This window comes from Phoxinus phoxinus (genome assembly GCF_949152265.1).
Source record: "Phoxinus phoxinus genome assembly, chromosome: 19".
NCBI classification, from domain to species: domain Eukaryota; kingdom Metazoa; phylum Chordata; class Actinopteri; order Cypriniformes; family Leuciscidae; genus Phoxinus; species Phoxinus phoxinus.
The window spans coordinates 27,072,320-27,098,932 of NC_136894.1; the positions used below are offsets into that span (position 1 = coordinate 27,072,320).

Here is a 26,613-nt window from a genome sequence, read left to right on the forward strand (position 1 = left end):
TCGTTTTCATATTGGGGCTTCTGGGAAATGCATGAAGTTGCCTTCATTTATTTGAACAAACGTTATTTAGAGACTGTGAAACTGAGAAGTATCATCATGTAATCCATTGATTTCAACAATGTAACTGTATTCTAAATACCAATTATTTAAATTGTAACTGTAACGGAATACAGTTAGGCTACTCATAATTTGTATTCTGAATACATAACGTCGGTACATGTATTCCGTTACTCCCCAACACTGATCATATTTGATACCTACATTTAACATGTTTTTTTTTTATAAAAAAGGAAAATCAAGTTCACACAAACCATGACAACAAGAAAGCACACAGCTAGTGTAAAACACAAGTTGTGTGCTACACAACACAGGCTGTGTGCTACACAGTACAAGACAAAAGACATGAAAGTGAAAAAAGACACACAGACAAGACAAAACAGGAGTGTCAGGGCTCTCTTACAAAACCCAAAAAATAGACTAGACAGGAATGACAGAACCCTGACAAAAACATGTATGCCCCACTGCACATGCATGTACGTAATTCCCTTTCATTATACTCAACAAGCTGCTGTCTGTTTGAAAAGCGGTGTCATATACTTCCACACCCCTCAGAAAAACCTGATTTGAATGTTTTCAGGTTGACCTTTTTGGTATGTCACTTGTCACGCAAGGATTCCTTTCAAATCATTGAATTGCTAAAAACAAAAACATGAATACAAAGTTCAAATGTATAATTATAGTGTATAATCTGAAATAAATTCCAGCCAAGTTTAAAAAAAGTTTTTATTTTATTTAAAAAAAGGACAAACGTAACAATTCCTTTCAAAGATTAAAAATGCAGATTGTTCTTAACATCTTGACTTCTGTTAATCACAACTTGGCACATTGTTAAGATGTACAATCATGAAGATCAATCAATACGTATGATTTACAGTGATGAATACAATACAATCTAATGAGGTCTTAAAAGGTCAATATGTCATAAATGACCAAAGATAATGCTCAGATCTTCTAAAAAAACCCCCCGAAATGTGTTAACCGTGCACATACACAAAAAAACGAAATGCCGTGACTGAACATTCATAGGTTGCCTCAGTGAATTTGAGGTTATATGACTGTGAGGTATGTGCTTTAAAGACACAGTATGTGCAAAAGCACCTATTTGCAAAAGAAATTTGTTCACCACTTGTTATTTCCCTCTAAACACCTGAATTTTGTTTTCCAAGTACAGTTGCATCATGGTATCAAACTCAAAGCTGCCACTATGTGCGCCGGTACGGATGTTACGTGAGGTATTCTCAAAGTAGTGATACCAGTTTCCATAACGGTCAGCACCAAACCCAAATGTAGAAACCTATACAAAAGAGAAGGTTTAAACTTAAATGAAAACTTAAAACTACCAAAAACTTAAATGAAAGGGAAACTTCAATTACCTGGTCACAGATGTGCAGGGCAAATACAATAGCGAGGAAGCCAGTGGATGGATATCTGCCCCTTTTCAGCAACCATATCTCATGGACATACTTAATGAAAGCAGGATGTAGAATCATCACCTACGGGAACAACACACGCTAATCACCATTAGGCCTTTTCACACTTGAAAAAGCCTGGGTCATTCTAAACCCTGGGTAAATGGAATCCTGGGTTATCTTTATTCACGTTTTACACTGCTCATACAATACCAGTGTATAATGGTTAATCCTGCATTCATAAGATGCTGTTTCACACTGCACATTCCCAAACCCGGGGTTAAAGTCTTTAATTGCAGTGTTTGTGTTTCTGACTGTACAGATGCAGAATGTGGCCTGTTCACATAAATACGTCCTTATATAACACATAGCTGACTATTATATCATTGCTGATATAACATATGATATGATTGAAACTTTCCAGTCTGGGTTTAAGCCTCTGCACAGTCACAGCAGCACAGTCTGCTTTATTAAGGGTCTCTAATGATATACTGTTAGCGACGGACGCTGGTGACCCTGTAATCCTAATACTGTTAGACTTAACCTCTGCCTTTGATACAGTTGATCATAAAACTCTCTTATCCCGACTAGAATATTCTGTGGGCATCCAGGGAACTGTCCTCAGTTGGTTTAGATCTTATCTAACAAATAGAAGTTTCTCTGTCAAACTAGGTCATTTTTCTTCCTCGCCAGCCCAACTCTCCTGTGGAGTGCCTCAGGGGTCTATTCTCGCACGGTCGCACCCATTCAAACTCATTTAACTGCTACGCAGATGATACACAAATTTATTTGCCTTTGAAACGCAACAAAGGTACTGCTCTGAAATCTCGTTTTGCATGCCTAGAAGAAGTAAAAATGTGGTTTTCTCAATTTCTTATTTTTGAATTAATCCAAAACCGAGGTTATAGTCTTTGGCCCACATAACAACTATAATAGCAGTAACATTGATCTGGATTATCTTTATCCAACTTCATCCTGCATTAAGAACTTAGGTGTTCTCTGGGATCAGAACCTCAAATTTGAAAAACAGATAAACGTGGTGATTAGTTCTTGTTTTTTCCAGCTACGTCTTCTCTCTAAGATCAAATCCTCCCTTTCTGAGAAAACCTTAGTGATTGCTGTCCATGCGCTCATTACATCACGGATGGATTATTGCAACTCTCTTTACTTTGGCATACCCAAACACTATATTGCTCGTCTCCAATTAGTTCAGAATGCTGCTGCAAAGTTCCTCAAAAGAAAACGTAAATTTGATCATGTTTCACCTATCTTAAAATCACTGCATTGGCTACCTGTGCATTTTAGAATTGAGTTTAAAATTCTTCTTTTTGTTTTTAAATCTGTAAATAATCTGACACCGAGCTATTTGTCTGAGCTACTCTCTCCACACAATCCCACACGAAACCTAAGGTCTGGTGATCAGAGACTTTTGGCTGTCCCCAGATCACGGTTAAAGAATAGAGGGGACAGAGCCTTTGCGATTGCTGGCCCTAGGCTGTGGAACAGCCTTCCGGTTTACATCAGAGCGGCTCAATCTCTAACTGTTTTTAAATCCTCTCTTAAAACCTATTTTTTTTCTTTAGCTTTTAATTGACTATGAGTTTCTGTCATGATTGTGTGGTTTGTCCTTGTTCTTTATTTTGTGTATTGTTCAGCACTTTGGTCAGCCCTAATTGCTGTTCTTAAATGTGCTATATAAATAAATACAAACTTGAAACTTGATAACATGGCTGACTAAACAATATTGGGTCTTCAGCTGACAAAGTTTAAATCCCGTCTGGCTAGCGTTTTTTATTTTTTATTTTTACGTGTTAGGTCAGTAGGCGGTCTTTTGTGGTTGTTCAAACTTATTCAATCACATGAGCATTTGAAAGCAATCCCATGGAATGCATTTTCGCTTACATCTGGAAATGGTCTAAAGACAAGCTCAAAACGTTTTAAACCCTGTTTACACCCGTATTTAGCTTCGTCCACTGCTCACGTGACGCTCCTGCTTGACACTCACAAGCTGGTCCTGCTCCCGGTGTGAATGCACTCATTGAGTAACATGCACGCCGGAAAAAAAAATCGCCATATGTCAGACTGACCGGCCGGTCATGGCCGATCACGTGAAAATCGTCCAATTCCAATTCCGTTTTCCGGTGTGCTTTATAGATTCCTGGTCGATGACGTCACCCGCCTATGACGTCTTATCTCTCCATTGGACTGATTATACACGTGATTCACGACGCAATCACACAGGGGCGTTCCCACAGCTTCTCGACGCAGCATCTCGTTCCCTCTTCAAGTGGTAACCTAAGACGTTCTCTGAATTTTTTGGGGGATTCTTGATTCTTGAAGCATTCTTGAAAAGTTCTCAAATATTTTCTTAAGAATTTTTATTTTATCATAAACAGGCGACCCGTGCATCTCTAAAAGAAACTTTTAGAAAATGACCTTAAATATTGCGAAAAAACACCACTCTCAACCCTGTCTTGTTCCAAACCGATGACAATAATTTTTGCTTGATTTGTGCGGTTCAAATGAATATTATATTTATTCTTCTAGAAATAACAAATAGCCTATAGAGTATGCTAATTCTCCACCCCATGCCATCCAAATTGCTCCAAACCGGTGGTGGTTTGCTTGTGCTTGATATGATTGTTCAAAACGAACCCTAAAATAAATAATTTTTTAAAGGGGTCATACAATGCCATTTTTGTACAAGTTAATATGATTCTTTATGAGGGTCTAAATGAAAAGTTTGTAATATACTTTAATTAAAAATTCTCATTAGTATTGTAAGAAAACACAAATTTTACCTGGTCAAAAACAGCTCTGTTTTCAACACGCCATTTAAGTGCATGTGTCTTTAAATCAGGGGTCACCAAACTCGCACCTGGAGGGCCGCTGTCCTGCAGAGTTTAGCTCCAACCAGGTCCAACACACCTGCCTGAAAGTTTCTAGTATGCCTAGTGAGACCTTGATTAGCTGGTTCAGGTGTGTTTAATTGGGGTTGGAGCTAAAATCTGCAGGACAGCGGCCCTCCAGGACCGAGTTTGGTTAACGTAATGTCACTTTGATCTATCTTTGTATGTACTGGCAGGGTAGAGTAGTGAGATACGAACGCTATGTGTTTACTGATGTATACGTTAGTTCATTGACAGATTGATGTTACAGCTAATGGTCATGAAAAAGTTTTTTTTCGGTAATTGTAGGCTTGTCAGTGATGAATAAAACTTTACACTCACTTCTTCTGGAGGTGCAGCAGGAACACGAATAGTTCGTACCGATTCTTTTTTCAGGAGCAGCTTCTTAGCAAAATCAGCTTTATAACGTTACTGACCCTCGTTTATAAAGCAGTCTGGTGAGAAATGATTCGCGCAAACATGAAAGCATTGACATTGATCGTGGGGAATATTCCCTTCGAAAACAAAACTCAGCCACTGCGTCTTCAGCGGTTCGGATTTAGGAACATCAAAATGACTGCTGTGTTCGTTATTACACCCAAGAACAGAACACCACAATCGCTTAGACGCCATTCTGCTCCAGCGTATCAACAATGGCGGACTATGATGACCGCTCGCTCAGGGCGGGTCTGTGTTGAAACGCTGCTGTCAATTAACAATCGTGGGAGGGGCGTCCGACAGTTCGTCAGACAGCTCGATTTGAGACAGGGGAAAACGTATAAGGAGATAAAAAAAAAAACACTGGATGGATTTTTATCATTATGATGGTTGTGTACAGGCACTGCCAACACACATTTCAGTACAATCAACTTGTAAAAGTGCATGTACCATTATATGACCCCTTTAAAATATTTAATGAAAAGAAAATACATATTTAGAAACAGTTAGCCTATGTCACTTCTCACCGTTTGAGCTCAATTTGTTTGACGGTTTTGTGCTGTTGCAATGATCTATTTCCATTCATTAGACATTATAAATCTCTATCATATAAATCTTTCATTCATTGTGCTGTCACTGGGCATGTTTTTAACTGTCCTTGAAGGAAGGAAAATATTTACAGTGTTTGTTTTTGTGGCCCAAACTGCTGCACAAATGTGCCAGTGTTCTCTTTTATCATAAACAGGTTTTGGTGTTATCTGAACAACAACACACATTAAAACATAAAAACATTTCTCAAAGATTTTTTTTGTGTGTGTGTGTGTGTGTGTGTACTTTTAGGGGCTGTTTACCTCACTTAATGCGTTTTCTGTGATCTGATAGCTATCCGATCATGAAAAGACCAGGGACGGTATGTAAACAACTTCTCAGAAATGTAGTTAATTAAATTAGGAACTCCAAGGCACTCGAAATGTGTGAAAAAAAAGTTAAAAAGCCTTTATTTGATGAATGGCTCTAAACATTAAAAATGGTGACAGATCCACCTACGCGTTGCGGCTACATGCCTTCGTCAGGGTGTGTCTTCTCAGAAATGCTCTTCTCAGAAATGCTCTTAAAGGAGAACTCCGGTCAATTTTAACATTGAGCTCAATTTTTTGTAAATTTGGAGTGCTGTCAATACAGAGAACAACGACAAAAATCGGTGTTGCCTACACTGTGTTATCCTATTTTTAAAATTTACACCCTATTGACTTGAATAGGGCAAGTTTTAAACTTAACCAGTTCTTAGTCTTATCATCCTTGATGTGTCATTACAAGTGCCCAGCCATGTTGAGTAATTCCAGAGTGAACACGAGTGAATCTGACTGCAGTAGATGTGAAAGATATGAATAAAAATGATGTTATATCAGCCAGCGCACAGACCTGTATTTAGTTCCTGTTTTCGGTGGAAGTCCAAAGTAGTCAATTGTCGAGTTCACGCGCATAGGTTTAGTTACTATGATCACGCGCGTGAACTCGACAATCGACTACTTTGGACTTCCACCGAAAACAGGAACTAAATACAGGTATTTCCGCTGGCTGAATTAACATCATTTTTATTCATATCTTTCACATCTACTGCAGTCAGATTCACTCGTGTTCACTCTGAAGGAATCACTCAACATGGCTGGGCACTTGTAATGACACATCAAGGATGATAAGAGGATAAAAGCAGGTTTAAAACGTGCCCCATTCAAGTCAATAGGGTGCAAATTTTAAAAATAGGATAACACAGTGTAGGCAACACCGATTTTTGTCGTTGTTCTCTGTATTGACAGCACTCCAAATTTACTAAAAATTGAGCTCAATGTTAAAATTGACCGGAGTTCTCCTTTAAGAATAGTCTTAAGCTTTGACTTAAGTGTCAACATTTTTTTTTGTAAAAAGTAGGCCTTTTCTAAGAATAGGAGACTTTTATAAAGAAGCTAAAAGCAACTTTCAGCAAAGTCTAAGACTGATTCTTAAGTGCTGACTGAAGTATTGCAAACTAACAGAGGTGGAAAGTCCAGGTTCAGAAAGTAAAAGTCCTCCTCAGTATTTTGTTCCAATCACCTGGATTTGCTAATTAGCACAGTTTTTCAGCCAGGAGATAGAACTAATTAGTGAAATCAGCTGACTGAGTTCATGGGTGGAATAAACATATGGCAGGACTTTTACTTTCTGACCCCTGGACTTTCCACCTCTGCAAACTAAGGACTACAATGATCTCAACCCAAAATGGCCACCTTGAAAGCCCTTTTCCCCCACTGAACAAGAAAGATTAGCATCTCAGAATCAGTACTTGATTGCAACGCATTCTGGATTTGATGGTAAACCATTTGCACTCAGTGGCATTTTCAATCTGAAGCATTCAGTTTATTGAGGGTGAATATTTTGGTCACATTTACAACCTACAATTTTTTTTAATTCTTTGCTTCTCCAGTTTGATGAAAATTCTTTAAAAGTATTTAAAACTAATTTTAAACATTTTATTAGACAAATAAATCTTGAGGTAAATTAACAAATGTAATATATCATTGGATTATGCATTAAGGTAACAGGGTTCACTGTTTTACAGTGTATTATGACAATGACAAGGTGTCAAGGTGTTCTTTGGAGAATTTAATGTTGATATTTCTACAAATATAACATTTTCCATTATAAATTGCGTACTAAAATCAAGTTAGATAGTTAAGAGAAAATTATTTAGAAATAATTAAATAAATTGTTTAAATTTAAACAATACACTGATTTGTCTTGAAAAAAGTTGTGTACAGTAACAGAAACACATACAAAAACATTTTACACACACACTACCGGCCAGTAAGATTTAAAATGTCTCTTATGCTCACCAAGGCTGCATTTATTTTATCAAATACATTTTTTTGATCAAATATATTGTAATATTGTGAAATATTACAATTTCAAATAACTGTTTTCTGTTTAAATATATTTTAAAACGTATTTTATTCCTGTTATGGCAAAGCAATTGTCACATGACCCTTCAGCAATCATTCTAATATGCTGATTTGGTGCTTAAGAAACATTGTATTATTATTATCAATGTGCTGCTTAATTTTTTTGTGTGGAAACCGTGATATATTTTTTCTTTAAATAGAAAGTAAAAAAAACCTGCACATAAAACTCTTTACTGTCACTTTTGATCATTTTTACGCTTCTGTTGAATAAAATATAATTTAATTAAAACAAAACAAAACCTACTGACCCCAAACTTTTGAATGGTAGTGCATGTACAATGTATATCACTTGTTTTATAGAATGACCGGAAAAAGATTTTAAAAAGCATTCCTGTCCCCATACCCCTAACCTAAGCCAAGTTTTCCCACATCGGAGAGAAATTATATGTAAATAGGGCCGAACGATTTGAGGGAAAAATCGATTTGTATTTTTTTTTCTGGTTAAAATTTCAATTTGCAATTTAAACAGCCATTTTTTTTAAACAACTGATTATAAATACATGCATATATTTTTTTCTTTCTTTTTTTTTATAGGTAAGTTAATGTTAAATGAGTTGCTATTTTTGTTTTCTTTTGTTTGGGTCACCCTCGAGGTAATGCTTTTGTTTGTATTTTTGGTTTATTTGTAATGTTTTATTTAACATCCCTGCCCTGGTTAATTTTGTACCCCTGCTTAATGTGAAAATTAAAGGCCCTTTTTGAAACGCTATAACATTTAGTTGTTTGTGACTCTGGGGCTGGAGAGTTGAAGATCCTCAATATCTCTCTTGTTCGTCATGCCCTATTTACCCCTATACGCCTACTGAAGGAGCACATGCACAAAAGATAGTTATTTCAAAAACTCGACTGATGTTTTGAAGTGAGTTTAAAAACATGTTTTGTTGGACAACAGGTTTATAAATGCGTCGCATTACAAGTTTGGGAAGATGTTGCTTTTGCATGTTATCCACTTGTGGACGGGGACATTTGCAATTTAAATGTGTCTGGCTTCATTCGCTTCCAGTTATTTTTAGCTGTACAAAACAACAATTTGTGCTTGGTCTTGCAAACTGTCATTTTCCATGATTTTGACTGAATTATTGCAGACTGAATGCAAGTCTTGAAGACTCTATGGAAGCACTCAATTGCTCTGTTGGAAGCTGGGTGGTATACCGGCGTGCGCACATGAGTGATGTCCCGGTATACCACCCAGCTGCCAACAGATGTCCCACGATGTCCCTCGCTTCAAGAAAGGCAGAGAATTCCGCAGCTGTAAATTGAGTTCCGTTTTCCATCACTATGCACTCCGGGTTTCCATGATGACTAAACACAGAGGTGTGGAAATTAATGCACTCATTCTTGCGCAGTCTCCTTTAGTGGTGAGTAGAGTGGTTAATGCCTGATGGTGTCAGGTTTCGTCACAAGCAGTCTTATGGAGAAAGACGACCCAGATGCAGAATGACCAAGGGATGGAATTTTATTGACAAGACAAGGCACAATAGGGATGGTTAAGAGTGAGAATGATCCAAACAGTAGGACAGGGCAGTCAACAGGAGAAAGGGAAGACCGATGAGATCCGACCCGGGCAAGGCTATGCTGGATAATCGAGGAGATGGAGAACCACCAGATAATGACTGAAGATCAGGCAGTAGCTTGAGGAACCAGAGGCTTGAAACTTTGAGCTGCAACCGAAGCTGTATCAGTGACACTGCCTGGTCTTGAAAGCAGCAGCCAGGATGGATTAGGATGGAGGACAGGAACAGACACAACAAGACAACAAGAGAGAACAACAAGAAAAAGCAGAACAGAAATAAAAACTCACTCACAGAAACTACAGAAAATAAATAAAATAATTTAACTGAAAATAAAAAATTATAAAATTATAAACAAAAAGAAATACTAGGAATAAATAACTGAAGCTACAAACAGAGAAAGGTCAAATCAAAATAGAAACCGAAAAATAAGGCTTGAGAAACCTAGAGCAAAAGACTAGAACTAGACCAAAGCAAATTCAAAAGAATAAAATGCAAAAACTAGACCTGACAGGAAATACTGTCTAAAAGATCAGTAGACAAGCAAGAATCTCATACACATGCAACAAACAAGTAGAGACATGAGGGAAAGGAGCACAATATAAAGAGACCTGAGCACAATTAGAGAAATGAGGACTAGATGTAAACAAGGGGGCGTGACAAGAGGACCACATGGCAAATACAAGACAAACATAGAAACATTGAACATGGACAAGACTGTCAGGCCAGGATCCTGATGGATCTAATCTGCATACTGCATATGCACTTACGCAATTTGAATGTCCGACCCCACAAGTATGTCCTCCATTTCTCTACTGCCCAAACGCATGCGAGGGCTTCCTTTTCTACCATGCAAATTTGCATTTGGCCTGAGTGAGAGTTCTTGACGTGAAAGCCACGGTGCGTTCAGAGTTATCAGGGTGTATGCATGAGAAAACGGCCCAAGGCCATAATCAGACGTGTCAGTCTAGATGAGTGTAGGCAGATCAGGGTTAGAAACGGCCAAAACAGGACTATCAACTAATAACTGTTTGACATCAGAAAAACTGATATTTGCTTCTTCCGACCAGAAAAACTCTGCTTACTTCCGCAAACAGGCACGTAATGGCTCAACAGAGGCAAAATTATGAATGAATTTACTGTACCAAGACAGCAAGCCGAGGAAAGAGCGCAACTTAACAGCATCCATTGAAGCCGGGGCCAGTAGCATTGTAGACCGCTGTTGCTTATCAGGCTTGATACCCTGCGCTGTGACTGTGTGACCCAGAAATTGTAAGCTGGTTTGTTTGAAGTGACATTTTGCTAAATTCATTTTAAGTCCTGTATTCTGTAGATGTAGCAGAACGGCTTTCAGCAAGCTTTCTAGCTCCTCAGCAGTGCATCCCCATATAATAATGTCATCAAGTCATTTGACACGTTCTGTAAATCATGGAAGATAATGCGCATCTTCTTTTGAAATGCTGATGGCGCCGAGACCAACAGATCAACAGAAACGGAACAATCCCTCGTGCGTGATAAAAGCAAAGTCTCTGATGTCAGGTTGTAACATGACCTAATAGTACACACTTTGAAGATCAATAGTTGAGAATAATGTAGCCCCACTAAATAATGATGCAGACCCTTGGAAATTGTGTAAATTGACATCACTAGTCTAAACCAGTTTTGTGAAAACCTGAAACAAATAAGCTTCACTCCCCTAAATTCCAAAAATTCTTTAACGCAACTCAAGTTGGTTAAGTCAGTCTCCCCTATGGTGTCCTTTATCCAGATGACAAAACAATGCAGTTCAGATTCTCATGATTGTCGCATGATTGACACAAGTAATCTGAGCTCCTCAAATGTTAAAAATGTCAAAACATCACTCACCTTATGTCTGCTGGCATTTATGCTCGGCCTTACTTTTTTGTAAGTTCTAAAGACAAGAAAAAAAGAGCAAAATTACATACAAGAAATAATAAGGTACCATTAAAACATGATGAATTTGTTGGTTATCTTTTGCTGTCCTGGTACAACATATCAAATAAACATAGATTCATGTCCAGATTCCTTTATTTTATACCCTTAGGTAAATTAGTTTTCAGTGAACAAGTTCAGGCTGTTTCTCATACCATAAAAAATACAAGAATAGACAACACTATAAAAAAACAACACTAACCACTAAAACATTATAATATACCCATTACTTCACACTATTCATATGATTAATCACTAAAGGGACAAAGCTGTTCTTACACCGTTTTGTTGTACAATGCGGTTCTCTAAACCGGCAATTAGACGGAAGGTGCTGGAACTCACAATATGGGGATGATGCCCGTCACTTAAAATTTAAACACCCATTCGATGTACCTCCTTGTATACAGGGAAGCAGGGTTAAGTAGCGGCTCCCCAGTCCATTACTGGACCATTTTAAAATTTGGTTAATAGAGGTCCGGCTAAAGATAAATTCCTGTACCAGGACACTAAAGAAAAATGTACCAAATTGATTTGATAAAAGGACGATAATACAGAATCAACAGTGTTTTGTCATTTTGAAGTTTCCTTTAAAAGAACAAACGTTGATGCCCCTTTTTACACACAGCTCACAGTTGGCTTTAAAACTCAACTTCAAATCAATGATTGTCCCCAAGTATTTGAAAGATTGCACACCCTTCAGTGTTTGACCCTTAATGGATGTGACTTTGTGCATAGAAACCTTCTTTCTAAAATCAATTACCACATCCTTGGTCTTCAATACAAGTAAATGAGGGTGAGGTTAGATATATCCCCAACTCTAACTTAGAATTTGTAATTTCTGCACCAATAGCAGCATTACAATAGCAAAAATAATGACAAGGTTTTCAAACAAGGCCTAAAAACTGCCATTGTTCAAATTAAGGAGGTTTACCTGAAGAAAGCTATATGTTAGCATTCCAGTCAAGCCACTGCCATAAAGATGAATGGGTATGCTAAAGATGATGGCCCATAAATTACACACACCAATTTTAACCACAGCTACCATCAGTGGAAAACAAAATATTGATTAAATGTCAGTCAAGTCCCAAACTCAACCCAAAGCTAAACCCTAAAATATGATTGGTTGACAGAAATGTTGTTCCAGGACCAGCAAGGTTGTAGATACAAGAACGGGTATCAGTAAGTAGAACTCAGTTACTCTCCTAAAAATAAAGATTCCAAAAATTATTTTTTTTCTTTCTTCGCAACAATGATAAATAACCATTTTGAGTTCCTAAAAGAACCTTTCGGTAAACAGTTCTTACATTTTTTTTGTGTGCGTGTGTGAAGAACATTTTTTATAATCTGGTAAACCCTTTTCCAGTATTAAGAACCTTTTTGTTCTTCATGGAACCATAGATTCCAACAAAGAAGCTTTATTTATATGAGTGTATCAGCCATTTGAGATTGAGAAACATTACTTAATTATCTGTTTCTCACCTTGTGATGTTCTTAGTGGTGAAGGCACTGACGAGCCACTCCATATCCAGGATCTTGAATGGGGAAAGCACCAGGTAAGTTGATTTGTCCACGTCTACAGCGCTCTCAGGATAGATAAACCGGTGAGTGGTCTTAAAACCCACATCCTTCTCATAACCTTTTGTTGGGCCCATATTTATCCTGGCTTAACAAAGCATGACTGGGTCAAGAAACATGTGATCATCATGTAAAAACAAAATTACTACATCGTCAATCAAATTGAAATGCATTTAAATGGTGTTTTTTTTTTTTAGCTTATGAAGAGAGAAGCTTTACTGGGCAAAGAATGACAGCAGACTGCAAAGCTTACAAAGTGTATGGCTAAAAGTGACACTGAACAAATACACAGTTTTGATCATGTCTTGGAAATCAAGAGGTGAGTCTCACAAAAAGAGTCAAACAGATTCTGTTATATATCATTCTTTACCTAAAGACAAAGTCGTGAAGATCTATGAGATGTCCATAACGGGATCCTTTAAGGTTCCCTGAGTTTCCTACCACAGCACAAGTCCTGCAGCGTTTTGGACTAGCATCTAAGTATTGTGTTTTATTTGGGAAGAGAGAAAACATCTTCTCCACCACTACTGTGTAGTTGCCTTTGTTCATATTTTTCTGAAGGCCCTGGAAAGCATGCAAAAGAGACTTAAATGTAAGAGGTTTTAGTATTTTGAGGTTGACAGAAAAACGAATAATCAACAAATGTTAACACACTTACACTGAACTTCTGTTCCAAAACCCAGTGAGCTGAAGAGCACGAGAAACTCAACTTAAATTAAATCAATAGAATTTGCCGTGAACATGTTGCCAAGGGAATGACACGATAGTCATAAGAATAAAAATACATTAAGTAAACTTAATGACTAACAAAACGGATTAGTCCACCATCTTGCATCGATTACTTTAATTGAGCTCAACATAATGCATTCTGGGACATCCTATGCATCCCATGTTTTGGAACAACTTTGTTGTAAGCACAACTGTGCTGTCTTAAAATGCGGCCTACATAGCATCTCGTCAGCTTTTGGAAAAGATTCAATGTCATTTTACAGTTATTTAATTCATCACTTAAAGAAATGTAAGATCAGTACCTTCCAATACTTGTAGATATTTTCACTGAGCACGTAATTTTCCCGGCTGAGCAGTGGTTGAATAGAGAGATCATAGAGTTCATTGAACCAAGTACTGTGAGTCTGCTCTCTGACACAGTCTTTACATGCACATATGCCTGTAGGGAACTCATCCACCGGGGTTTGGAACACCAGGAGCATGCAGATTATGATCACACATATGACAGTTGTCATATAGGACCGCCTATAATGCATTAACATGCCCATCTTTGATCCTCTACTCTCCTGATGAAAAAAAAGGGGTATTTTGTTGGTTGCATGACATAGCAGGGCTTGCAAAATATCAAAATCCCTGGTGGGCCTTCGGGCAGGCACTCCAAGAAAATTGGATAGGAGTCGAAAGCATTAATCAAAAAAAATTTTTTAAACACAAATATCAACAATCGGATATTAAATAATCAAATTACAATCATCAATACAAATGTGCATCCTGACCTGTCTAGAACTGAAATACCAGCCTAAATCCATGCACCCCTTAACATTTGTCACTCGCACGCACGCACACACACACACACACACAGTCAGTGATTTTCTCCACTGCCCATGCAATCTCAGGCTGCATCCGAAATAGCACGCATCAGGCTTGATATCAGCACCCGACCCACACCACACAAGTTATTCTATATGGCAAAATTACATTTCCTTAATAGCCTAAACACAATCTTACATTGTGACTGTTTCCCCTCACTGCAACATTAAATACGCTCAGCAAAAGCAAAGGCTGGATATAGGCTTTGATAATTTATTGTCATATGCAATATTTCACAGCCATTACATATTACACTTGATTGATCCTGGTTAACTATTTCAGTAAAATGCTCCCACATGGTACTTTTCTTTCTTTCATTCCTTTGTGTTTTGTTTTTTTGAAATTGTAAGATTTCCCTCCATTGCTGCTTAAACAAGTGGACCCCGCAACTGCGTAGCTTGAGAGTCTGCAAATTAGTGCCTGAAGAAAACTTATGCTTTAAATGCATTAATATTTCCATCATTATGTTGGAAAACACTTTTATCAGAAAAAATTCTGCTTTACATAATGACGACTAGTAGGAGGTGCTCCAGGCATAATGCTTTCCTTGATTGGTTTTCCCTGAAGAGATAGACCCTGTCCCAAATGGCACACAATGGCTGGATCCCAAATAGTCAAACAGCCACAAAACTCGTGTGGAGGGTGCGGAAGTCGACGGCACAAAGGCGGCGCTCGCGAGCACACTTCTGAGCGCTGAAATGCCGAATGAGACACCCTACGGACTCGTACTCCTGGCGAGCACACACAATTTAAGGCCATGAGACTGCGAGTCCACATGAAATGTGCGGCATTACGTCACGAAAGTGCGGACTCAGAGGAAGACTGCGAGCGTTTAAGGTGCCATTTGGGACAGGGCCAAAGAAGACATTGTTATTGAAAAGAGTGACGCAAGTTCGTTTTGTTTTACCGTGAAATGAGAGTTCGGTGTTTTTATTAAAATCAGCACATTAATGATTTATGTCTCATCCACCAGCAACCTACCCGGAATTAATTGGAATGACCTTGTAATACATTTCGGTAGCCCTACTGGACCCCCGGAAAAGTAGCCAGTCATTTTACCTTGCAAAATTAGTAGCCTGACTGGAGTACACAATACCCACGGGACGAATTTTGCATATTGTCACACTGTGGTTATCTCAGGAATAGACAAGACTCCGATCAAAGCTGCAAACTTTAATAATAACTCTCTGGAACAAGCTGACTGTCAACACTGTGTTCATGGACTTTTCAGTTAGTTGTCATTTGTCACATGTTCCTTTGGTCAGTGTCCTGCCAATAGTCTGTCTCCCTGGTTACCATCATTAGTTAATCTGTATCACCTGTGTCCTATTAATTACCATCATCTGTGTTTGCTATTTAGTTCCTCCTGTTCACTCTGTCTTTGTCAGATCTCCGTTATGTATTTCCTGGCTTGCCTACTTGGAGAACTTTCATTAAAACAGATGTATATTGATCTTAATCTCCTTGTCTTCGTCTGCCTATCTAAGCTAACCGTGACAGAAGATCGGACCACCCAATATGGACGATAGGGCAAGAATGATCGTCCTGGCTCAGGAGAGCCCTAACCTTTTTTCTTTTGTAAAGGACTTTATGTGCCCTGGACGACGAGACCCTAAGGACCCTGTTCTGGATCGGGGCAACATTCCACCACCATATCGACCTCCCAGACACCACAGGATTGGACTGGAAAGAGACCGTCATGAGTGTGGAGTGTGTCGCGCCCCAATTCAGAACACAGCCAGACCCAGAACCCGTTTCCCCCTCGACCGCGGAGTTACTCGTGTGTGTGTGTGTGCCCCCTGCAGACGGAGAGCTTCGCAGAATTTTTCTGATAAAAGTGTTTTCCAACATAATGATGGAAATATTAATACATGTAAAGCATACATTTTCGTCAGGAACTAATTTGCAGACTCTTAAGCTATACAATTGCGGGGTCCACTTGTTTAAGCAGCAATGGAGCGAAATCTTAAAAAAAAGAAAAGAGGATTAAAAACAAAATGCAAAGAAAGAAAAGTACCATGTGGGAGCATTTGAATGAAATAGTTAACCAGGATCAATCAAGTGTAATATGTAAAGGCTGTGATTAATAATTTTAATGACAATAAATTATTAAAGCCTATATCCAGCCTTTGCTTTTGCTGAGCGTATTTAATGTTGCAGTGAGGGGAAACAGTTGAGATGTGAGATTATAATTTTGCCTGCATCATTCCGCCATCTCCTCGTCCCCCTTCACAACCCCACCCAGGCCTCCCATTGTGTGTCTCTATATGGCGTGAAGCTGCGCCTTGTGGGAGGGGGCATTCTGTCACCACTGTGTTCACGGACTTTTCAGTTAGTTGTCACATGTTCCTTTGTTCAGTTTCCTGCCACTAGTCTGTCTCCCTGGTTACCATCATTAGTTAATCTGTATCACCTGTGTCTTTCTTATTAATTACCATCATCTGTGTTTGCTATTTAGTTCCTCCTGTTCACTCTGGCTGCGTTCCAATTCGCATACTATTCGTCCTAAATAGTATTCGAAAGTAGAATCAGTACGTCCCAAATCGTAGTATGTTGAAATAAGTGTTCCAAAGATACCCGGATGGTCTACTATTTCCGGTCAGAATCCGAAGTGCAGATCGATGAACACTCTAACGGCTAATAGGCTATTGCCCATAACCCATCGCGCGTTGGGCGAGGATTCGGTTAGAACTACAAACACGAGTGAAAAGTGTTAAAACAAAATTACAGACATGGATGACGCGCGAGTCCGGCGTTATGTAGAGAGGTTTAGATAAAGGGGTTTGAGTGATTAATTATCAGTATCTAACCTGACGAAAATGTATTTATTCAATGTTGTCCACATTATATTGCATCTGCAGCAGCATTGTGAACTTTTGTAAAGACACGTTTAGCCACTAACTTTTAAATGCATCATTATATTCAAATTCCAAACACACGAGGAGAGTCTCCGCATGAAGGACCCACGACTGTCAGATGAACGTGCTACTACATTTCTCTCCGAAACGGTAGGAAATTAAATTAGATTGAATGGAGAATTTTAACTGTGACAAGATGATTGACAGGGCGGTTTACAGTGACAGGATGCACGCGACAGATCTGTGGAAGATCTGAGGAAGTAGTATGTCTCAAAGCTTGTCTACTTTTTAGCTACACACTCAAAAGTATATACTTTTTCTTCACAAAAAGAGTACATACTTTTAGGTCGTAGTATAAGTAGGCGAATTGGGACCCAGCCACCGTCTTTTTCTGATCTCCGTTATGTATGGTTGTGTTTATCCTGCCTGTCTACCTGCTTGGAGAACTTTCATTCAAATAGATGTATATTGATCTTAATCTGCTTGTCTTCCTATCTAACCGTGACTCTGACAGGCAGAAAACGCACATTAACACAACGGAAACCAGACAAAGACTGAAAGCAAGGGTGCATGTTAAATAGCAAACATAAACTATATAAATAATCAGACACAGCTGGGACAAATGAACTCATAATGACAGAAACAAAGGAGTGGCGGGAAACAGAACAAATGAACACACAAACTGATAAAAAATACAAAGTCCACACACATACTGAAATATGACGCACATACCGGTAGGTGTAAAAGATAAAAGCCCAACAAGACTCAAAACATTAAGCAATCATGTGCTCTTAGGCAAACTTGTCAATCACCACTGTTTAAAGGGGTCATGACATGAGAAACCAAATTTGCCTTGATCTTTTGGTATATAAGAGGTCTTTGTACCATTAAAACGTCCTGCAAGTTTCATAGCTTAAGACGTCCTCCCCATTATAAACAAATCATTTATTTAATCAAGCTCTAAATACAGCTCGTTCTGGATCCATGGTAAGAAGTGACGTCACGGTGTGAAGTGACGTACCAGCGTTTGCATATGACCGCCTCCAGCACAAGACAACTACGCTCATTTCGTATCGTTGTCGCGCCGCGCGCCTCACAAGTGTTCAGTCGACGGACAGCGAGTGGGTCTGTGTACAGGGAAATTACGATGCCACGCAGATGTGCTGTTCCTGGCTGTGGACAAACAACATCTTTGAATACGCTGCCGAAAGATCCAGACGTCAGGGAAAAATGGATGCACTTTATTTTTTCCGGACGTCCCGGTCACGGCAGTGTTAATTTAAGCGTTTGTTCTATACATTTGAAGGATGACTGTTTTGAGATAAAATCCCAATATGATGCTGGCTTTGCCAGCATTGTCGGATTTTTGTGGCAGCGCCCTCTAGTGTACTAGAATTGAACTGTGTGCCAACCAACCCTTGACCCAACCAGCCCCTAATCTAACGCGTTATTTCCAATCCAGTAATCAGATTAAAGTTACTTATCCAAGTCACTGTGCGTTACTATTTTTGCCATTTTCCTTAGTAAAAATTAGTCCTGTAATGCAATATGAAACCGAAATCGCAACACTGGAACCTGATCCACGAACCTGTGTCGCGGTGTGAGAAGGCAGAATCGCGACACACCCCTTCCAACTGTTCCACAGTTATCCTTCCCGCCCAGATCCAATGCTACCACATCTTTAAATTAGGCTACTATTAGTATTATTTGAAGTCAACATTATAAAATACGTAGACCTACACCACAAAACTAGTTAAGGATAAATTATTTAAAATCGGGCAATTCCAGCGTTATGGACGTGACATTTGCAGTAAAAAACTTTTTAATAATGAAATATAAATTATCAGAAAATGCATTTAATACCAATATATTGAAACGTATGTTTATATATCCATACTCCCTTAATAAAGGAGTCCAGACATTAGAAAAATATCAGTCTACACACATGCGTTTTATATTTAATATGAGAGAAATACACCCTGCGCAAAACACAAGTAGCCTAATACTACCCACCGGATGACGAAGGGTTGGCTCTCCAGAAAACATAAAATATCCATTTGATTTAATGTCAAGAAAGAAAAAACATGTATTTATGTTAAGTGAAGTCAAGGAAATAGTTTTTAAGTTCAACTTAAAATGTCAGGAGATACATGTTGACATTACTTTTAAAAATTCACTTCTAATAAAGTTGGCAAAACCGGTTGTCATTTTTATGTTGAGGTGGCGGGGGTGTTGTCGGCAGCTGCTGAATGTAACTAATAAAGTAACTTGTAATCTAACTTAGTTACTTTTAAAATCAAGTAAACTTTTTAAAGGAGTAATCAGTAATCAGGTTACTTTTTCAAAGTAACTGTGGCAACACTGAAGGCACAATACCGGTAAACATGAATATCTATTGGTACAACATGGATCACATGACTAAACTTACGTCACCGAAAACGGCGTTTTCAAATGTATCTGCTTTGGAGAGCGTGTATTCCAAAAGCTACGTTTTCGTTGATTTAAAACGCTGTCTCAGTGTGGACGGAAGGCCAAAATTGAGAGAAAAATTTACGTTTTAGTGTGGACATGATAGCCTATGAATTAGTCCTAGTTAAAGGGATAATTCACTTTGAAATAAAATTTTGGTATGTTTTAGCTTACCTGAAGTGCATCCAAGATGTAGGTGTCTTTGTCTCCGCAGTAGTTTAAATTTTTATATTTTTAGGTCAAACCGTTCTTGTCTGTCAGTCATATAATGCAGGTATATACTGTCTCCAAAAGCATGCTGAGATGTCTCTAATAGCATGCAGAGAAAAGTCCAAATTAAAAAATAAATTAAGTGCACATTGATGGCCTAAGCTCGCGCAAACTCATCCGGGAGTGTTGAGTTTTCACTTATTCCCAATTTGTAAGCCTTCTATCTTGACACACATGAAGCGAGTCATTGTTCAGGTCAATCAAAGGTATACGTTGAGCCGTACAGCCAATCATACGCGTTTCTGCTGAGTTTAAAAATGCAACGTCCAATCGAAGGCGGTTAGATTAGTTTCCGGGGAAGAAATCCGGTGTAAACAGATCACTTGGACGTGGTTGTGTAAAAGAGATAAAAACAATATAAATACTGTTCGTTTTTTATTAGACAAACCGCTTGTTTCGTGTCTTAGGAATGACATCATGAACTGATAGATCATTTGAATGTGTTCCTCCTGAACTTTGTTAATAAAACATTATTTGTTGAGGCCTTCATCAGACATCAAGAACAACTAGTGGCTGTCCATCCCATATTCCACCATGAGAAATCTGGTCACTCTTCCTTTGGGAAACATTGTGTCTAAAGTCTCAACTCAAGGTGGATATATCTCACAACTCATCCTCAGTGGACTCAGTTACACCCTAACAGAATTCATTTTAAAGCATTATCTATTGTGAAGGGTTAGATTTTGACAGCTTATTTTATGTACTTGCCGGCTTTTTTATCATTCAAATTTGGCTGGGTGGCTAATAACACATTTTTCTGTGGTGTGCACACTCAGAACACATACTTAATCTTAACTTTACAGGGACTTTAAAGGATTAGTTCACTTTTAAAATGAAAATTCTGTCATCATATACTCACCCTTAAGTTGTTTCAAACCTGTATGAATTTCTTTCCTCTGCTGAACACAAAGGAAGATATTTAGAAGAATGTCAGTAACCAGACAGTTTTTGGTTCCCATTGACTTCCATAGTATATTTTTTTCCTACTATGGAAGTCAATGGGAACCAAAAACTGTTTGGTTACTGACATTCTTCTAAATATCTTCCTTTGTGTTCAGCAGAGGAAAGAAATTCATACAGGTTTGAAACAACTTAAGGGTGAGTAAATGATGACAGAATTTTCACTTTAAAAGTGAACTAATCCTTTAAGCCTATGTTTTATGAGCAGTTGGATAACTGGATTCATCCACCCTTATGCAAAGCCTAAGGACAAACAAAACAATGTTCTTCCACAAAATGCATGCATGCAAAGGCTCAACCTTTTAATATTATTTATTTATTTTTATAATACAAGATAATGATCCACATAAACTTTAACATTCATGTAAAAGTTGCTGGAGCATGCGAGTTATGCTTAACTAATAAAAGTATAACTCAATTTCAGCCGCATGCATTCTGAGTCGAACTTTTGATTCGAATGTTTTAGTAAATGCTGGAATTAATACATGCCGTATAAGTGCAGTTCACTTTATCAAATTAAACTAATGAAACCTTATTGTAAAGTGTTACTGATTTCATGATAGCTAACACTTTCATGCATATAATAGTAATACCTACATCAAATTTACAACATCAATAAAACTAAACATGAATTCCTCATAATTACCTTCTTGATTCTCACTATTTTGTTTGGTAAAGTAAATAATACTTAGTAATATTATCATCATTTCTTTATTTTCGTTTGCTGTGTTATATATTCTAATTGTATCAACGTCTTTTTGTAGAATGCCAAGGAAAGAAAGGATAAAAAAACAAGGAAATTTTCGATTCGAACTTACCTGCTGACAGGAGAGTCCCGTTGAGTTGTTGCATCTGCTGTTTCCAAGCCCAGGATGGCTGGAGAGAACCCCACCTTCCTCTGAACTGACCTTTGCTCCTGAGTCATTTCCCTTGCATTGCTGTTTCATAGATAAAACCGCTATCTGCACACGTTTATATGCCTCCAAAATCTCTCTCAACTAAACACTTTACTACACAGGGAACCCTCCCTGTCAGCTGGTACATTATTATTATTATTAGGCCTAGGTTAAAATTAACTGACACAATTGTATTTTAGGCAGTTTTATAATCATGGCGTTATAATAATAACTTTTTATCTTTTTTAATTTTTAATTTTCTTAATTGAAGAAAAGGTGCAACACTTGAACTTTCACGAGTTCACACTTACAAATAATCAGATTGTGTAAAAGGTATGTATGCATTTTATTTAGGCCACTCATGTTGATTGGTAGACATGTTGATTTATTGCTGGTTGGAATGACATCATGAACTGATAGATCATTTGAACGTGTTCCTCCCGAACTTTGTTAATAAAACATTATTTGTTGAGGCCTTCATCAGACATCAAGAACAATTAGTGGCTGTCCAAATAAAGCTCTTTAAAATGTTGTGCTACCAGGTTACTAACATCTCCAGGTTTTATGACACTACGATTCTCAATTCTCTTGATGTTTAACCAACATACAACAGTCCACATGGGCAACGTATAGCACACATGACATTACAGGTGATGATACTTTTTATAAATATATGTTTGCTTGTTCTGGGTGTGAGAAATATTTCAACCTCCTAGTGTCATACGATTTCCACACTAGTTACCAGGAAGGATCGCATATGATTGATGCTTTGACTGGAGTTATGCATACATCAGCCCTGCATAGTTCTTTCAATTCTTTGCTCTTTGGAGTGACGTCAACGGAAGATGGTTGATGGAAATTTTTTTTTTAAAGGGTCTGCCAAAATTTCTGTTTCAAATTTTCTGACCTCAAAGGAATTCTCTGTTGAACAGATACACTTTATTCTATAGCTGGTTTACTGGAAGGCTTTTCTTAAGTTCAGTTGGGTGACAGCTATGCGTATGTAGAAAATTGATTCTTATCAGTTTTGTCCTCCCGAAAAAGGTCTGTTTTTAATGATTGACATTACGTAGTGACAATGACATAAACAAAATCCAAAGTTTCAAATTGTAAAATATTGCAAGTAAAATATATAGAGTTAATAAGTCTAGCTAACTAATATATCTCTTTTATTTTGTAGTCATGGTTCCTTTGTTTCCTGATTTTGTCATGTGATTCCCTTATCCTGTCATGTGATCCTGCCATGTGATTTCCTAAGATAGTTAGTCCACTAATACGGGTCACTTGAAGGAGTGAATGAAAACGAGTGAATGAATTCGGACAGCCATTGTGTGTACGGTACATCGGCTGTACACTCGTAATTGCGTTGCAATGTTGGATAGAATGAGTGCACTCGACAACGTCCACTATGGTTTCGGACACCACTACAAATGGCTGTCCCCTCAAATAATGCCCTTTCTGAGGGTATAGGGGGCGATTTCAGATTCAACCCTAGTCTCATCATGTGTGATGTTATCAATATCAGAGTTTGAGATGAGCAAAATCTGAGCAGAACCTATCACCGCGAAATGCATGCCGGTTAGAAATGTGTCAGTGTGTGTCGCCTTGCTCTGATGTCATGCTGATATGTGCCAGAAAAGCCCAGAAATACCAGGCGCCGTGTCGGATTCTGCAGTCGGGAGCAGTTGCTCTCCACCGACTGCGCTGATCAAAAGCACGTGGGAAACAACTTGCTGATGACACAGCTTAAATTCCCTGTAAAGTCAAAGTTAAAGTTACACTATGTAGAAATTGTGTTTTTGTCAAAGAGCGACCCCTAGAGTCGCTGTGGAATACTTGCATTGTCGTAAATACCCACCCTGTACACCGGTACCGGTTCGGTAGGATATAGCCTAAGCGTCAGGCATGGTATTGACCAGGTAATGTTTCACGATTTCATGCAAATATTAGGCTACTGCATACTGCATAGTCTACTGAACTACTGATGATGGTAATGTGATAATAATAAGTTTATGTCAAGTGTTAGACTACTTTATAATAATAAAGTAGCCTACTGCGTTTGCTGGCTTATAACGTTTTTACATGATTGCAGCTAAATCACAAGTAAATAGCCTATAGTCTAGGGCTAGGCCTGTATAATTTAATTTGTGTTTTTTGATTGTAATGTAAACATTACAAAATGCCAGATGACATCAATAAAGTTAAATGTGCGTCGCATTACTTCATAACATTGGCTGTTATGATGTCATTAGACATTATTATTGCAATTTATCATAATAGTTTGTGCTCGTTTACACTAGCTATTTACAACCTCTAGGCTTATTTATGTCCTGATAATTATGTGAGATATTGACTATTGGATTATTCTCATGATAATCGCAGGAATCAACGTTAACAGTGTCGTCTGATATAATGGATGAATGAACAGCATCGTAAAAAAATGACATACAACAAGCAAGCGCAACAACATACAACATAGAACGCAAACAAGTTTACAAATAAGAGATTTGTTTAGTCCATCAACAAGATCACCAGGTCAGCATCGCTGTTGCATCCAGTGCTGCTTTTAGCTCGCGCCCACGTGAAAGCCTGACCGAGTGACTCTTCTGCGGACCGGTTCCTCACGCGGTCAGATTCTCTTTTCCTTTTCCTAGTCTCTTCCGACCGCGTTTTCTTTGCTTTTTCCATCGTCGAGTATCACGCATAGATATCACGTCTGAAATGCGCGCAAGTGTCTTCGTGCTTCATATGTTGTTGATGTGTGTGACATCGTTGCCGTAAAGCAAGTCGTGATTCTCGCGAGATTTGTCGGGGGCGCTCCTCTCAAACATGCATTGCTGGTTTTTCCAGCGGCGTCCCCCCCAAGCTTTACTACCGGGATGATTCATCCTACTATGAGTTTGTTTACCACTGAAATTACTTTAAAGCTGTTATATTAAGGTACAATTTCTACATAGTGTGTCTTTAAGTATGTGTTCTAAGTTTGTCACACCACAGAAAAATGTGTTATTAGCCACCCAGCCCAATTTGAATGATAAAATAAGCAATCAATATCTTAAAAAATGAGCAGTAGTCTCAGCTCTCAAACGCTGGGGGCGTGTCCGCTGGCTGCACTAAAACCACGCCCACTCGCGGGAAAGCTGCAGTCGACACACTCAACTGTGGAGTTACTGTGGATTACTATAATTATAGCATAAGCACACAAGGCAACTTACACTCATTGGTGGGCACGCACTGCCGATGATGGCACCAGTTGTCGGCGCGACGGGAGGATGAAGGCCGAGGCGGGAGATAGTCAGTTCAGCCCCATTCACCAGTAACAGCGGATTATCAGTGAATCCCAGTTGTCTCTGATGAAAGTTTATAAATTTATCCCGTGTAAAATGATCACTACAGAGGCGGGTTTTGGCGGCGATCCTCAGCTCTCCATCAAGGTGGCTCTTCACAAAATTAATCCACCACTTCTTGATGTGATCGTTTTTCGGAAATGTAAATAAGGACACCGATCTGTTTTGTACGTGATCGCATCCAAGTAGTACGCATTTCCGTGATGAAGGCATAGCTAGCTAGCAAACTGTAGGCTGTAGTAACTAATAGTAGGCTACTATTACAGTAATTTGCGATTGAGCGGCAAACTGATGTGAATGTGCTGTATTGTTAGGGGAACTTTTTCAGGGAGGTTAAGGGAACAGTATTGTTAGGGGAACTCCACAATTCAGTACTTCACAGTTCACAGTCTTTGTAATAGGTTTTAGCATTACATTTCTAACATTTATAATGTGTTTAGATTTTTTTTAATTGGCTATTGCCCAAACCCTACCTTATGGCATGCTTTAAATGCTGAATTTTCCATTTTTAGCTAAGCAGTAATGATACATTATTATCACTGCAGTTCTGCATTAATAGTTCAGTTTGTTTGAAGTTTAGACAAAATCTGCGATGAACTAAATCTTTGCTGAACCGATCACCAATGATCACCGCGAGATGCATGCCTGTTAAAAATGTGTCCGAGTGTGGTCTGACTGACTGACTGACTGACTGACTGACTTTTAAGTAAAAAAACTCTCACGACAGCGAGGCGGCCATGTCGGATTCTGCAGTCAGGTGCAGTTGCTCTCCACCGATGGTAAACGATTTGCTGACGACACAATTCACAAATAATTTATACACATAAAAAACATGATATCAAAGTTTTAAAAGAGAACAATACATCACAGTCGTTTAGACCAATGAGCATTAAAGTCCATGTAAAGGCAATAAAAACAAAAAAATCTAAACACATTAGAAATGTAATGCTAAAACATATTACAAAGACTGTGAACTGTGAAGTACTGAATTGTGGAGTTCCCCTAACAATACTGTTCCCATAACAATACAGCACATTCTCATCAGTTTGCCGCTCAATCGCAAATTACTGTCAGTAGTAGTAGCCTACTATTAGTTACTACAGCCTACAGTTTGCTAGCTAGCTATGCCTTCATCACGGAAATGCGTGCAAAACCTTGCAGTCTATCTACCTTGCAGTCTCCAAAAAAAGAGGTCAAATCATATTACATTCTAACATTGCAACATTACAATCTAAAAACAAAATAATGATTTTTAAAGAAGTAGTTCAATTCACTTAACTTAAAATGAAAATAAATAAATATACAAAACTGATATCATAAAAATACACTCATAGATTTGACATTCCATAGCACATTTACGTTCAAAAACAACAACAAATATTTT

General features: G+C 38.3%; 1 protein-coding gene across 1 annotated transcript; it reads right to left on the reverse strand.

The window, feature by feature from the left end:
• Window positions 1-1,189: 1,189 nt before the first annotated feature.
• On the reverse strand, window positions 1,190-14,074 carry st3gal1l2 (ST3 beta-galactoside alpha-2,3-sialyltransferase 1, like 2; the record flags this gene model as incomplete). The annotated part of the gene is made up of 6 exons (XM_079591254.1): window positions 1,190-1,354; window positions 1,434-1,553; window positions 11,169-11,214; window positions 12,735-12,914; window positions 13,201-13,394; window positions 13,862-14,074. 6 exons carry the CDS (start codon window positions 14,072-14,074, stop codon window positions 1,190-1,192), a joined length of 918 nt encoding a protein of 305 aa, XP_079447380.1.
• Between the last annotated feature and the right edge of the window lie 12,539 nt (window positions 14,075-26,613).